This window comes from Excalfactoria chinensis, chromosome 5, assembly GCF_039878825.1.
Source record: "Excalfactoria chinensis isolate bCotChi1 chromosome 5, bCotChi1.hap2, whole genome shotgun sequence".
Lineage (NCBI taxonomy): Eukaryota > Metazoa > Chordata > Aves > Galliformes > Phasianidae > Excalfactoria > Excalfactoria chinensis.
The window spans coordinates 44360211-44376147 of NC_092829.1; the positions used below are offsets into that span (position 1 = coordinate 44360211).

At 38.3% G+C, this 15937-nt stretch overlaps 1 protein-coding gene across 2 annotated transcripts in view; it reads right to left on the minus strand.

Moving 5' to 3' along the window:
* Nucleotides 1-3088: 3088 nt before the first annotated feature.
* CAPRIN1 (cell cycle associated protein 1) overlaps nt 3089-15937 on the minus strand; it is a 30769-nt gene continuing 17920 nt past the window's right edge. For both annotated transcript variants that reach the window (XM_072337256.1, XM_072337257.1), the window contains 10 exons: nt 13775-13930; nt 12884-12992; nt 12393-12454; nt 11299-11409; nt 10881-11030; nt 10536-10686; nt 9370-9564; nt 7538-7638; nt 6683-6746; nt 3089-5758 (listed from right to left, as the gene is read on the minus strand). In XM_072337256.1, coding sequence (XP_072193357.1) covers nt 5694-5758; nt 6683-6746; nt 7538-7638; nt 9370-9564; nt 10536-10686; nt 10881-11030; nt 11299-11409; nt 12393-12454; nt 12884-12992; nt 13775-13930 — 1164 coding nt within the window. In that variant the 3' untranslated portion in view covers nt 3089-5693. The remainder of the gene's footprint in view (nt 5759-6682; nt 6747-7537; nt 7639-9369; nt 9565-10535; nt 10687-10880; nt 11031-11298; nt 11410-12392; nt 12455-12883; nt 12993-13774; nt 13931-15937) is intronic.

The following is a 15937-nucleotide window of genomic DNA, read 5'->3' on the forward strand; positions in this document are numbered from 1 at the left end:
CTGAGAGCTGACTTAGTGCCATAGATGCCTTACTAAAATCTGTTCTAAAATGGAACAGCCTTATAAATTGATGTCTTTTCATTAGTACAAGCGTCAAGGGGACAATAAAATCCACTAATTAGGTATCTGAGCACATGTATACAAAGCAGAAACTGGACACGATTATTTCATGAACACGAAGAAATAGGGGAGGATGGGGGCTGAAGGAACATGACTTTTGGTGCAGCTGTTATCCCATTAAGAGGGATTAACACCATTAACACTCATCAGTTTCACCCCAAACAAACACAACTGTCAGGTTTTGCTAATACAGTTCTCTGAAGCACTGCTCAAATTGGCTTTAAGATGTGAATCTGGAAAACAATTTTGCTTCCTTCCATTAAGGCTAGATCTACAAAACCACAAACAACATTGTTTACATATTAAAATGCCTAAGAAAACAAATAGAACAGCACCTCCTAGATAAACCATTTAGGAAATTAGTTTCTCATCAGAGGCTCTATGATACCACAGCAGAAATTCAACATATTCAGTTCATGAAATTCTGTAGAAACAGAGACAGAAATCCAAGATGCTGCCTCTAAATCATATAAGTAGATGAGGGTCAGAGCTTTCTTTCAGGTACAGGAAGAGACTTCCAGCTTCTTTAAAAGCCCACATACAGCTTTCCCCTCAGGTTACATTTCTTAATGTTAGATGATTTGAATGCAATATCAATCCCCAAACAGCCAGGTGTAGTGCTGTAAACACTACATAAACATCCTTTTTGCGTCCTGTAAGATGTGCTGGTTGGGATGAAAAACATTTAATATGCCAGAGAATGCAAGTAGTTGCAGCTGGGACAGCTTGAAGGACCTGCTCCCACTCCCTCTGAAAAAACATCACGGCCAAACAAAAGTAGTTTAAGTCACTACCTTTCTTCATGAGCACAGAGTATGCCCATCTCACATTAAAGAACGGAATATTCCCAAAGGTAATGTAAAAGCTTCTTGTGCTTAATCCTGCCATAAGAAATGTGACATTAGTATGAGACTAATTGCACGCTTGGTTTCTGATGTTGCGATGGAATAGTTGAAGTAGTCTTATGATTTACCAAAAGAATTACAAGGATCCCATAGCAGTTTTGCAAGGCATTTTCCAGAAGATGATCATAACTATATTTAAGCTCAAGTTTTAAAAAGAAAACCACTATCTTTTGAAGTTCAGAAGGAACATTTTCTTGTTTAGGACAACTTCTTGCTTGCTTCTCAAAGCACTGATTTTCTGGTCACTCAGAGGTAAAAGATAACTACCCATCTTATCTGCAGAACTGATGGTGCTGGCTCAGCTGATTAAATGCCTTCATTGTTCCACAGGGAAGGCAGATGGAACACTGTAACAATAAGGTACACAGATCTGAAAGACTGAGGCAGTTCTGTTCATTTAGTTGCAAAGCTCATCTCCATCTATAAATTCCTATCTTTAGTTATGTTTGTAGTCCTTAAAAAGTTCATTCAAGATGAGTTTTGCATGGACAAGAGGAAGGAGCTTCATCTTTCAAAATGTGACTCCGATGGTCTTTTTAACAGAATTTAATAACAATCAGCTTCCTCACATCCCTTATTATCTACAGCAGACTTGAGATAAGGAGAAATCAGAAGATCACAGCACGGTTTTGCCCACTGATGCTTAACATGTGCATCTCAGATAAGCATTTCTAATGAATAATAATTGCAAAGAATGGTAAAAAATGGAAATCAGCTATCTTGCTCAGCTACTGCCCGACCTTCAAATAAAGACCAGGAAGGTAAAGACTCTTCTGATCATTTACCTTATTCTGCTGGATTACAAAGTTTTCACCCTATCTGTAGTTAATCACAGGAAGTTTTTGTTTTCTCAGTATTAGCCCACTTTCAATATTTGCCTAGAGTTAAAGCCATTTCAGCACCTCCCTTTCCAAAGTCATTACTCAAAAGCCATTTGGGAAGAGGACGGCTCGCCCATTCTATAACGACAATATACATGAAGGTAACCTCAAACCCAATCAAATAACCTGCCTAAACTGTAAGCTATTTGGGACACTTTGAGAAGACTTTTAAGGTCCTGAAATTCTCTGAAAGTTACAGAGTCCCAGCAGAACACATCAGTAGCTCTTAGCCAGCCATCACTATCATTCTTACAGCTACTCTGGATGATGTCTGATCATAAGACTTCAATACTTCACTACTATACCCTGGAAAGAAAAATCACAGTTAAGCCTAGAATTAACTCTATAGCAAAATACAACATTTGTATTGGTGGGCTGTTCTTTAGAAGAGAGCCAATATACAGGGAGAACTAAGTAGGACAAGGTTGACCTTAAGTATGACAAGCAGCTCAAGACTGTCCAGAAAGGTCTCAAGTGTCCCAGATACAGCAACATTAGGCAGAAACATCTGGGAAACTCTGGAACCACCTTACATGTGATTTACTCAAGAAACCTTTTATTACAGACTGCAACAATAAAAGCTGGTTCTCAAACACATTGTATGTTATCACAACCTTGCTATGCTGGATAATGAAGTCCCAGTTTGGAATAAAAACACCTCTCCCATAATAGCTGCACGTGCCAGAAGGCAGTCATTACTTGTTTGTTATGCTGTGAAGAGACCAATTCAGAGAAAAATAAAGTTAACTGCCATGGAAAGCAATTGGTGAATCTAAATACAGACTCAGAAGTACAAAATTTGCCCACTGGTGTCCAGAAAGGGCTCTGCAACAGAACCAGGCCAGAACTGCTCCCTATTTCACCTCCTTACCATCACTTTTTGTAACTGTTCGATGTTCAGAAGACAGATTTATTTCTTTTTCCTAAATGAAAGTGGTCTAGAATTGCTTTTGATCTGAATGCAGCTCAGATCTAGAAGTCATCTAAGCAGTGATGGTACTTAAAAGCTCTCAAGTCCTCTCTCAATAGTTTTTATTTAAAACAGGCAGCACCACACTTGCACTGCAGTGGACCAAGCAAAGAAAACAAGCTGGGCCCTTACAATCAACCATGAAGCTGACTGACGGACCCCCTGAACAGGCCAGAAAACCAGTTAGTGAATCTACGTGCCATAGTGTGACTCGAGGCAATTTTTCAGTATACTGTTTATTAGCTGCATGTATTGAGATTAAAGGAGTCAGTGCAAATTCCCAGATTAAACATGTATTAAGTACTTGTTTTATAGTTATTATCGCAACACATCTCCCTCTATCAGCATACAGTAGAACAGCTATTCTAAAGACCATTTTCATACACGAAAAGGCTTACAACTTTGCATCTCAAATAAGAGGCCTCTCAAACACCCAGGTTTTATTAATAAATTTAAATTATGCTTCAAAATAAAAACTTCAGCGGAATGTTCTGATCAATTCAGTGGTCTTTAATTCAGTATGCTGCAAGTTTACTATCCAACTACAATTAGCTATTGAATTAGCATTTGGTGTGCAACAGAAAAGGCTGAATAGCTTATATTCTACCAACCATTTCAAAGTAAGCTGATGCACACAGGAAAAAAAAACAAACAAATCAACTGCTTCCTACATCAGTTCAGCAATAAAGGGTTTGTCTTCTATTTTTTTTATTTTTATTTTTTTCCAGTTAAAAAAAGAAAACCAATTGGGACTATCATCTCAGTAATAGCTTCCTAAAAAAGACACACAACAGCAACTTCTTACCGGACTGCAGGTTTTATCTCTACACTGGTTTGGAATGTTCCTAGGCCTTGACTACAACTGCTGTGCTTCTATAGCCATCAGCATTGTTTCAAGATGTTTGCTGTGGAGCATCGTCTTCAAAAGCTTATCACTCCTCAGTAAAAACTTGTCTTGTTTGTGCTCTTCACGTGTAAGATGGAAAAGTGATATTACCGCCTATTTGTATGGAATTCCAGACTATTCAGTAATGAAGTCAAAAAAATACAAGAAGTTCTGAAAGTTCAGTTGCGATACAAAGTAGAAACGTCCCTCTGAGCAAACCTCTCAGCAAAAACAACCTTTAGTTTTGTATACAACAGTTAAGCAACGGGTAACTGTTCCTTAACGTCACCCTTCCACACGCAGGAATTATATATGATGAGCAACACAGCACTTTTCTTCTTGCACATGCTATAAATGCAACAGAACTACCAACACCTCTATGGAGGCAGCTATCAATATATTCTCCCCACTGCAGAGAGCGTGCATGTGCACAAAAGTTAGGCACAAGTGATTTTCCGAAGGTTATACCGCAAGTGTACAGTAAAAACTTGAGTAAGACTTGGTAATTTCCAGCTCCTAGTCTTATGCCTTTTCTTCTAGACAATGCTGCCTTGATGAAAAGGAAAGCCTCCACACCAAGAACAATTTCCTACACGTCACAGATATAATATAATCAAATCAGAAAACGAGAGTTTGACAACTATTCAGGAAAATCTTTCATTGAGAAAAAGAAAACCTTACGTGGTGTAAAACCCATTACATCAGATTTGTTTCAGTCGCTGAAAACCAGTGTTCGGGATACAATTTTTATAAACATGTTTTATTTGTCTCGCTTATACCATTAGAACTGTAACTGCTGGCTGTCATTTCCCTTAAAAGGGGAAATCAATTCAAACACATACTGGTGCTTTTCAAAAGATAGCAATTAAAAGGGCAGCAGCAGCGGGCATTTGAGATTTCTTAAAACCTTCAAGGCTGCAGGAAAGACAGAAGGACATGTGACCAAAAGTGTTATGATTATCCATTAGAGATTTCCATCAGTACCGGCATCAGTTATTTAGGTGATAATACAGCAAAGTCAAGTATTAGTGACAGACAATGTGCAAGTCATAAGGAATGATAGAGAGTACCAATCCTTACAAAAGTCATTGCTATCAAAGAAACTTAAACGTGTTTCAAAGAGATACCTAAATACTTCACATCAAATATACAGTGGCCATCCAGATTATAACTCGCGTCTGTTGCAAAATTTGGTTCAAGTGCCAAATCAAAGCTTTTTTCTTTAAAAATAAAAATTACACAATAACATTAGCAGTTACGCAAGCGATCTTAAATCCTTAGCCACAGTAAACGGGGCCCTTGGTGATGAGCAGCGCTGTAGCTAAGGGCGCTGCTTCTTTGTCAGAAACTGGCTATAAGCCTACTTAGGGAAATATGCATCGCTACACATCTTTAACTGTTCAGTGCTTCAGTTTAATATGAAAAAGCTGAAATGCAGTTGCTCTACCAAGCTACACTTCACTTTTTCAATCCTTTCATGGGAACGTTAAGTTTCGTCACGTTAGGTTTTGCCACCACAGTAATTCTTTATGAATTTGCAGATTACATCCAAATTTGTTGCATCACTTTTAATGTCAGAAGTGAGTCTTTGCCTTTTCCTGCCACTTCGGTTAACCATGGAGAGACTGGATCACCCTGAAAATTGCCTTTTTTGCATTATTCTTAGCAAGGGTGAGGAATCTGAATCTCATGTGCAAGGCTCAAGATGATGCTTAGGACAGAACATGCAGAGTAAACGTTGTTTCGTTTCTTTCCATATCCAGGTAATATAAAGCTGGCAACTGTAGTCCTGTCATTATGGGTAATGAAAATAGTCCCTTTACAACAAACTTCCTGTAAGGGAGAACAAATAGATGATAACTCTTCTGGTAACATGTATAGTACACTGGCCAGTGTGTTTTTGGCGTTGTAACGTAATCCCGTGAATTTGTTTAATTCACTTGCTGAGCGTTCATTTGAGGCATCCCTCTGTTTGGTCTCGGGGGCCCTCCACGACCTACAAAATATGTGAGAGGCACGAGAATTATGCATGGAAACAAAACAAATAACAGCAACAACAAAAAACACAACACAAACCAAAGAACTACAGGCTCTGGTTTAGATTTGGGCTGCAGATGCTTTTAAAAGTTTCTTTACATCAAAATTCAAAAGCATCCAGCTTGCCTTTATGTGTTACATCTGTATCTCAGTATCTTCCCCCAAACTATGAAGCTGTATGAAAAAATTTAGTCATGAGATACAAGGAGTGAAACTAGAAGTTTTGAAGTAATATAAGACAATCATTGGTTTACTGCAGTTTTAAATACTGCAAGCTAACGAATCACATTTTTAATTCCATTCTTTCCTAATTAAGAACGGGACTGTCTGCAGCTCACAGTGTGTGAGAACAGAGAGCTACTGGAGAGGGTCCAGAGGGCCACAAAGATATCAGAGGGCTGGAGCACCTCCCCTAAGAAAACAGGCTGAGGGAGCTGGGCTCGTTCAGCCTGGAGGATAGAACCTAACTGCAGCCTTTCAGTACCTAAAGGGTACTTACAAAATACTCAAGCACCTAACTAAGCAGATCTTAAATTACAACAGATCCAGAGAAACAAAATCATCAAGTCTTTCATTATTAACTGCTACTTGAAAGCACCAAAAGCAAATATCTTTTTAATTTCATCTCAAATAATTTCTCATTCAACAAGTAGTTCACAGGATAACAGTGTAACTCAAGCCCGAAAGGACCTCAAAAGACTCTCCAAGTCCAATCCCTCCTTCCAAAGCAGAGTCAACTATGAAGTCAGGGAAAAGAAAGCTTATTGTTCAACTGTGATCTACTGGAAAAGGACCGAGGTTGCTTTTTTTAATAGCAAACTTCAGAAATTCAATCAAAAGATTCCATTCAGCTCAAGTCAAATACACTCTACTCAGGAATTACCTCGAGGAGCTCCCCGAGGCCCACTTTGTCCAGAACCACGTTTGAAGTTCTGTTGATATCCATCCTGAAACAGAAAAATGGACAAGTTGTGACATAAAACATGGGCATTTTCTTGGTATAATAGTTCTCAGTAAAACAGTTTTTAAAACAATCTACACTGATGAAACATCTGCGACATCAGCATACTGTGCTGTTAGATTTAATTAACATGAGAAAAACAAGTTCTTACTCCAAGTACCTAGCAGCTCTAATAATGCAGAATAATGTTTTCTTCAATATAAACAATAAATGCAAATAGAACTAGTATTCAATTTGTCAAACTACACAGAGGTCAAACACAGATGGGTTTCCCATAGGACCAGTCAACAAAATGAAGATTCTAATGACAGTATCAAAATTAGCCATCTCATCTGCTTACAAATACATGGCTGAGGATGAGCAGGTCGCTTTCCAGTCAGTCAGACTAAGCTTTGAGCAGACTGTACATTTCCTAAAAAAATAATGGAAGTCTATACAAATTTCAGAGTAACATCAGAAATGCAGAAGACGGGCAGCCCCTTACAAGCTTGAGAAGTTAATTTCAACAGATGGCAGTTCTGAGTGTCCTTTCTCATGGAGATGTGAAAACTTGAGAGAGTCTTTAATAACTCAACTAACTTTGCTTTAGCTTCTTCAGAGACCACACAGCCAAACAGTGCTCCCAATTATAACCAGCCATGTCAAATCCTGCTATTTTTAAGTATCTGTAACTTCTGCCTTCATTAGCAATAAAAAAGTCATAGGAAAACTTTTCACTAATTGACTTGCACTTGTGCTTTTGCTGATGCATACATGTTTCTTGCAGTGTTTTCTTACCCGCTGGTAGTTTGAATAATCTCGAGGAGCATTAAATTGGGGCTGCGTGTAACCACTGTTCGGAGTGTTAGAAAACGAAGGACGGTAGCCATCATATCCTCCTACGGAAAAATATACAAGTCTTTCACTTGGAAATGACAATCTGTTACACAAGGCTTTTTCTTATATGGTAGCATAAAGAGCTTTTAACCTAAATCTAAGGAAAAAAAAAACAAACATTTAGTAATCTGTTTCTGCAAGGCAAGCGTTTGCAACATCAGCAGTAATATTATTTATTACACGGAACACAAATGACAACTGGGAGGGGAAAACCATTATGTGCATTTCTTCAGTACCTTAAGATTTAATTTACAAAACAGAAATCCAAAGCTAAGTGTAATACTGGGATCGAAATCTAACAGCTGCAACCTGCAAGGTCACAACAGCCAACTCAAGCTGCTTCTGAGTAAAGGTTCTCCTGAGAGGCAGAAACAAGCCCAAGAATGGTTTCAGTCCCAAGTCTAAAATCTGAAGTCCAGATCGATTTTAAACAAATGGTGCACACAGTACTGCCAACTATAATCAGCTGTCTTTTTATTATACAAGTTCCTCCTCTTTTTTCCCCAGTCACTTAAGAGGATGAGAAAAGGGCAAGAGGATCCAAACCCACCCAAGTGCTATATTCCCTAGTCTAACCCCCTAACAAACAAAGAATAGGAAAGATGCAGTTTCCAACATACATACCCTGGCTATCTCTGCAATACTGAAAGCCACATAAAATTATCTCCACAAATGTTTTTTTGTTTATCCACCCAGATCTACCACATCATTCTTCTGCTCCAGTTAATTCCTTCAGAGTAATGACTTCTGCATTTCTGTTCTTCTATTACTGTATAATCAAACCCATTCTCAATATGATGAAAGAGAAAATTCTTTCAAGTAGACTACTTCTACCAGAACTGGGAACAAAACATTCCTGAAATATCAATTGGCCTTTGAATTCACCAACTGATGTTCGTGAAATATTCAGTTAGATAATTCCATGTTTGTACTTGCAATAGCAACAAATGCCTCAATAAACTGTAATGCTATAATGGGATAGCAGGGTGGCAAAGTCTTTGACTACAGCAAATGTGAACAAACCCAAATGCAGCAGTCATAGATGCAGAAATGAAAGAAAAAAGCTGCTTACCTTTGAAAGGCCTCAGGTAGGCAGGGATCTCCAGTAAGAGATGCCCTTGCCCATTTAAGGGTGGGAAAGGTGTGGATCCTGGCTCCACCCTTGTTGGTCACTTGAGTGTATCACACTGCACGCACCTAAGTTCCCTGGGTTGGCCCTGCCTTCCCACCAGGTGCTCAATCACTACTTTAGGCCCTGAATTAATATTTCCTCTACACAAACTAATCATCAGCCTTCAGTGTAGAACAGAAAAAAGACTAACTGCCCCCAGTGGCGCAGTGGTTTAAGCTGCTGCTTGCGGCACTGGAGGGCCCGGGTTCGAATCCCCCCTGTGGCGCAGGGGTAGAAGTGCCGCTTCGCTACACAGGGGGCTCGAAACCCGGGAGTTGGACTCGATGATCTCTAAGGTCCCTTCCAACTCGCACGATACTATGATACTATGATACTATGATGATATGATATCCTCAGAGTCTAACCAAAGACCAAAAATTTATCTGCTTAAGTGTAGCTTATTTAGCTGCTTAAGCAAGCAAAAGTAAACAGAAATTTCATGTTTCAATAGGTTACAGAGATACTACTAGAGTATAAAAATCACAGTAGGTCAGTTTCATAGCATCTTGACACAGTGTATCCAGAAAGAAGTCACGTGAGAGTCTTTAATTAAGCTGTTTACCTCTAAATCCATTTGCAGGTCCCCTGTAACCATTCATCAAGCCACGAGTCCCACGTGATCCACCACGAGACACTCCCCGGCTGTTGTAATAAGGCTGACTGTTACGTGGAAATCCAGTATTCTGTTGCGGAGGTTGCTGGTGGTTACCTGCCACTTGATGAGTCTGGTCCGGAGAACCATGGTAAGTACCAACCACTATATTTGAAGTGAGGAAAAAGTACAGTACAGAATCTTGAGTTTCTCAATTGACATTCCCACATATGCTTATCTTCTAACTCAGCGTACAAAGCTTTGAAGTACCACTGAACACAATGAATGCTACCCATTTGAAGGAAATCAATATGCAGAATTGTGTCAAATTTCACTGTGAGATATACGACAGTGAAGGTAAATAAGCTCTGTATCACTTTGACTCAATGCCGAGAATTCTCTGGCCTAAGCTCAGCAACAAATATTCCTAATGCAGATAATATTTTTCTGTGTGCCATTTCGATTCCTTTAAAAATCACCAACACACACACATACTGCTAAAAAATAATGTGAGCTAATCTGTTTTTGGAGCTTCTTTCCCTCTGAACTGGCAGATAGCCATTAAACATCTTTGCAATCACTCTACATTCTCTCTGCTAGGCACAGTTGTGCTGACTAAAGGTGAGACGGTGGGAATGTTTTAATAGAGCTGCCGTTTTGACTGGACAGGTTGGGGGTTCTTTCCTCCTACAGGAGGCATAAAACAAGTGGCAAAAGCTGGATAGATAGCTTGAAACTATTTGCTTCTTGAAAAAAGGTATGCCACGTTATCTTCACATCACAGGAATCATCAGAAATGGACTGTGAATACAATCCAAGGATTACAGGCTCAACAAGTGTAATGATAGTTATAATTCTGTATCTAAGAGTGAAAGAGCTATAAACCTTAGTTTGACACCAAATGTCAAAGCAAGATCTCAACATATAAGAGATAAGATTCGCCCTCCCCTTTCATATGCAGGAAAAGCAAGGCTTCATTATTCAACACAAAGCACTACTTCAGTTCAACCTCACTTAGCCATACAGCGCTACAAAGTTCTCTGTAGCTCTCTGGATGACTACTTAAGACTTCACAGCCTTGATTATCTGCTCTACCAAAGCTAAGACCATTTTAATTTTCTCTAAAATTAGTTTACCTGTCTGGAGCTGTTCTTGCTGAAGATCTGATTGTTCTACTTGGTGTGGCTGATTGGAGAAGCTCTGGTTGTAACTGGCCTGGTACTGATTTTGTTGCTTAAGGGTTTCTGGCTCATTAACAGGAGGAACAGGTGCATTCATGTTGAATACCTGTAGTGTTAGAAAAACAGCGCTCTGCTCCAATCCATTGTTTTTAATAAATTCTCATTAGATCATTTAAAAAAATAATGCAAGACAGTGAAATGAGAATAATGGAAGACTACATTATGCAACTACACAACAAAAAAAACAACAGAAGGAATGACCACCAGAATAAAGTAATTCAAAATTCATTTGCTACTTACTGTTTGCATGGATTGGAATGGAGCTGCATTAACATTGATTCCACTGCTATGCAAAGGTTTGCTAGATCCAGCTTGGAAAACTTGCGGCTGGGATGCAGTGGGAAGTGACGATGATGACGGGGTCTGGTCTGCATTCAGTGACATTGAAGCCTAGTAATTAAAACAGACAACATTCTGGTAGCTTTTGAATAGTACTGGGAATTTTTTTTCCTTAAAGTGCAAAGGCCTTCGTTTAATTTCAGAAAGGGAACATTTCACTATGAATGACAGACTCATTCAGTATTTTGAAATTAGATGGAACTGAATCAGACCTATCGATAAATGAGGTCACAAAGCTTATTTGTTTTCAAATAAACAAAGATTAACATTTGATCCCATTTGAAAACATTCATTCCCACCCCTATGAAATCTGACTTACCTGAATCTGGTCAATTGATTCCTTCTGTGGCCGTTGCTCTGTGGTGTGAGAAGGCTGATACATGGGTTGGGAGGCTGTATATCCCTCACTTGTAGAAGAAACCAAGGGAACCTGACAAAATTAAAACCAAAAGTCCTCCAAGTGAACTGATGCTCACTGACACTTCTATAACAAGTATCAAGAACTCTGGAAAGCATCATAGGTACTCTTTAGTAAAACTATGCATTCAGCAAAACGTTACAGCCATTAAAAATTTACTACTTCTTAACTAGCAAAGGACTACCCACCTCATCTTGACATAGCCTGACTTGTCATATCACCCACCCCCACCAAATTTTCTTCTTTGGGTACTTATTAATCAGCTGGACACATCCGTCTTAATGCAAGAGACGTTATACATAAATAACAGAAAATCAGGAAGTTCTTATTAATTCTGTAATCACTAGAACATTCAGTAAGAAACTGACACATCATGAAGAGAAGGAGAATATAACATGTGTGTGCTGCAGAAACAGGCAATCCTGCTTAAACAGGAAATGCAGGAGCTCAACTGAAAACAGCATTCAAATTTATTCTGACTCCTTTCTAACTCCAGTATCAAATATTTTCCAAGCAAGCAGCTGGGACAAATTCCTAATAGAACAAATCAAAAATAAACACAAAACTTATTTAGTTAAGCTATAAAATCTGCTTTTAGTCTGATCATCACCAGAACAGATACAGACCGTGATTCTATTCTTTGCCATTTCTATTGCAAATAAGCAAATAAAAAGTCACTTGTTTTTATTTAAATTAAAAATACTACTCGACACAGTTAACATGGAGAGAAAACTACAGGGCAAAGACAAGTCAAATTATTAATTCATTTTGAAGAGAATTCAAAGTAATTTTAAACTCTATATGTTAGAATGACTACATAGCAGTATTCCAAACAGTGCTTCCTCTAAATAAAATAATAAAAACTAAAAAAAGACCACCTTTGAACTTCAGCTTTGCATTTCTGCTATGGATAGGAATGACGTATATCCTGTTGTAACACTAAGAAAGACTCAATTAAATTTTAACTACGAAATACAATTTCCTAAACATTTTACCTGTGTAGCTTCTGGTTGCACAGGAACTTGATTAGGCTGGGCAAGTCTTGACTCCGTATGAACTGAAATAAAATAACTTCACTTACTACACAGTACACTAAAACCTTTTCAAGAATAGCATTACTATCTTATCTAATTCAGTTATTTGAGACCTCATCATCGTAGATAATTATTCCCCTAGCTTCGCAGAACTACGATCGAAATACTAATTAACTTTTCCATACAAAGTAACCCTGCAGTTTCCAGAAGACTGAGCAGAAATGTATCTCATCCATTTAAAAAACATTCTATGTTCCAACCAGCAGGAAGCGAAGATCCAAATCTATAAACAATACGCCTCAGAAGTACAATCACATTTCTTTGAAATACACCTAAAACGTACCACTATATTACTCACGATGATCCCTTCAACATAACAGTAACTGAAACATTTCTAACAGATGACTTGCAGGCTTCCCCAATATTTATATTTAGTATTTTCCATTACAAACCTGGAGGGCAGACCATCTGCGGCATGTCCAAATTCTGTGCTGGATTCATGGGCTGTGCAGATACAATGGCAGGATCAAGTGTCTGGTTCTCAAACTCCAGCATAGAGTCCTTAGAATAAAAACAGTGATACAAAAATTAAATCCAGTTGATTGGATTTTTGAAGGATTTAATGTTTAGACTCCAGAAATGACCAGCTCACAATATAGGAAGCCTAGGCCCACTGTTAGGCAATATCTAGTTTTGCCATATATTTTAAATGCATATACTAAGTCAGGAAGATTAGGAGATGATCTGGCTCTTTATTCTTTACCCAAAGCTAGTATTTTCACTTTGTAAGGAAAAAACCGAACCGAAATCCCAACAAACTTAAGTGTATGCCTCATTCTGTTATCAAGTTGATTATTCTTTCTTTATGGAGCAAGAAGTTAAGCTTTTCCTGATGCATTTGCTTAATTCCCAATGCATTTCTAGTTGTTCACAATTTTAGAGGTTAAAAGATGCTAGAAACTTCAGGAAGCCTTTATGTTCTAGAAAGCCTCCAGAAAACTATCCAAAGTTTTATACAATGATTTTGTAGCACAACATTTTAAGCTGGCTTAAAGAAAGGCTATTTTATAGCTTTCTCACTTAGGCACAATACAGTACACACTCCAATGTCTACAGCTTTTCACCTTCTCTGTTGAGAGCAAAAAACTGAAAATAGCATTATCATCGTACAGCAATACAGGTTAGTGGGCTTTGAACGAGACGCTGCCATACAGCACTCTAAGGCTTCTAAGACCACTGTATTTTTCAACTGATCCACACCAGGCTCTTTGAGTAACTAAAAGCCAGGCAGAAGCTGCTATTTTCTTTTTTCATTTGTGAATACCACAGGAGCTTCACCATACCTGCATGAAGTTATATGGACCCTGCATCTGGGCCATAAGGTCCTGTACTCTCTGTCTTCTAACAAGAGGATCTGCTTGAGCCACAGTAGTGAGTGTATGAGGTTCAGGAACTGGAGGAGATGTAGCTTGTGTTTGTTGCTGCAGTGAATTTACAACCTAGTAAGAAACAAACAACTGAAATTTCAGCTTAAGGTTACAATGCACAGAAACAACTGAGACAGTAGCTACATAATACAAGAAACATTTATTCATTATGCACAGTTACTGTAGTGTTCTTAAAGAAAAATGTTATAGCCTCCAACAGACTTCATCTGTGCAATTCATAAGGTTTGAAAGCTTAGGCTGCATTTGATCTTTCTATCTATTCATCATTAAACAGATTCGTTAGCACTGTTCTTAACATTATAGATATGTATTTTTTAGCATGGGATTTATCAGAATGACTTATCTGGGAAGTTCAAAGAAAGTCAGGGAAAAGCTAGATTCAGAAAGACCAACACATGCAAAACAAATATTTTCTTATATCTTTTTAGCAAACATAAACAGAGTCTGAACTCGTGAGTCCATGCCCATGTCCTTGTCAAGTATTCCTAGAATGGCCTGGGTTGAAAAGGACCATAATGATAATCTAGTTTCAACCCCCTCTGCCATACAGAATGGCCAGGATTACCCTAGCTTAACTATTATGGTCTCAGAGAACAGCAGGCTGCATCAGCTGGTGGAAAGACCACAAGACAAGCCATGAAGCAGTACAATTCCCAGCAGTAAAGTAAGGTCAGAGACTGAAAAATGCTAAGAACTTCCTCAGATGGCAAAGCATGTATCATCAAATGTAAACAAAGATGACAAACAGCTAGAAGCTTTCAAATACTACCATACTGAAGATGATAGAGCAACCAGGAAAGCTGAATACAAGCCTGTAAATGTAGCCATCAAGAAATTTAAAAACAGACAGTTACAAGGATGACTGAAATGCACAAGAAGCTGCAGTAGTTCTGCTTTTCTAATCAGTTTTGCTTTTCAGTTAACTCCCATAATATACAAGCATCATTTGCAATCTGCATTCCCATCTACAACTATCCTTTTAGAAGACAAGAACTTGTCTACTGCTTCTTTATTCCCACGAGCTTAGCTAATAATCATCTCCTAAATATAAAAGCAAAGCTAAAACTTACAGTAGAATAGGATTTAAATTAACATAGATGCACCTGGAAGTTGAAAGTAATTAGATTTACCTAAAACAGCTGGATTCTCACGAGACTTTCAGAAGACATTTTGTACAGCAGTCACGGTGAATCACAAGACCTGTCCTTTTATCACTGGTCTGAACTTTAAACTTCAGCTCCCTCAATTCAAGCTCACAGCCCAGAAGTTATTTTTTGAAAGCTTCTCAAAGAAACCTCGCACATCTTCCCACATGACCCTCCCTTGCTCAGATATGCACATTTGCACAGATATGTTACATTTTGCACAAGTGTGACAAACTGCGCTGGGTCTTCTCTTTTACCAAATCCCTAACAACCTGTGATAAAAAAACAGATAGATGTTTTGACAAATGTAAAAGCCAGCCACAACTCTGCGTTCTTCATGAGTCCCTTCGTACCGAGCTCTCTATTATTAGCATACAACCATACAACGAGAAACTCTAGGGGATTCCCTTAAGTATGCCCTAAGGCTGTCAACGTTGGAAAACAAGCATGACAGCTCCAGTCTATTACACTATATCATCCCCCAACTGCAAATTGTGGTTAACTGCCAAGTAAGAAAGCCCCATGACTGAAAAAAGTATTTTTGAAAACACTATCTAAAGTACATGTGTGGTCTTGTTGTATTATAAAGCTTTAAAATGAAAGGAAAAAAAGCCAACCAGATGACTACATGGAATCCAGGAGAACTAGCAGCTACTCACAACCAACGTATTTACTACTAGAAAATCTTATCACTCAAAGTGATATAAAGTCCAAATCACTCTAAAGCATTTAATATCTTCATGAAATAAAACAGCTGATGAAATAATAAGAAACACAGAATAGGACAATTTTGTCTGTTTTACTTGTTCACAAATAACACGGCCATAACTTCAGAAGATAATATTTTCCACCATACTATGACTACTCCATATTATGATTCCCAAGAGTAAGTGTCTCAAGTTTTCAACCGTGT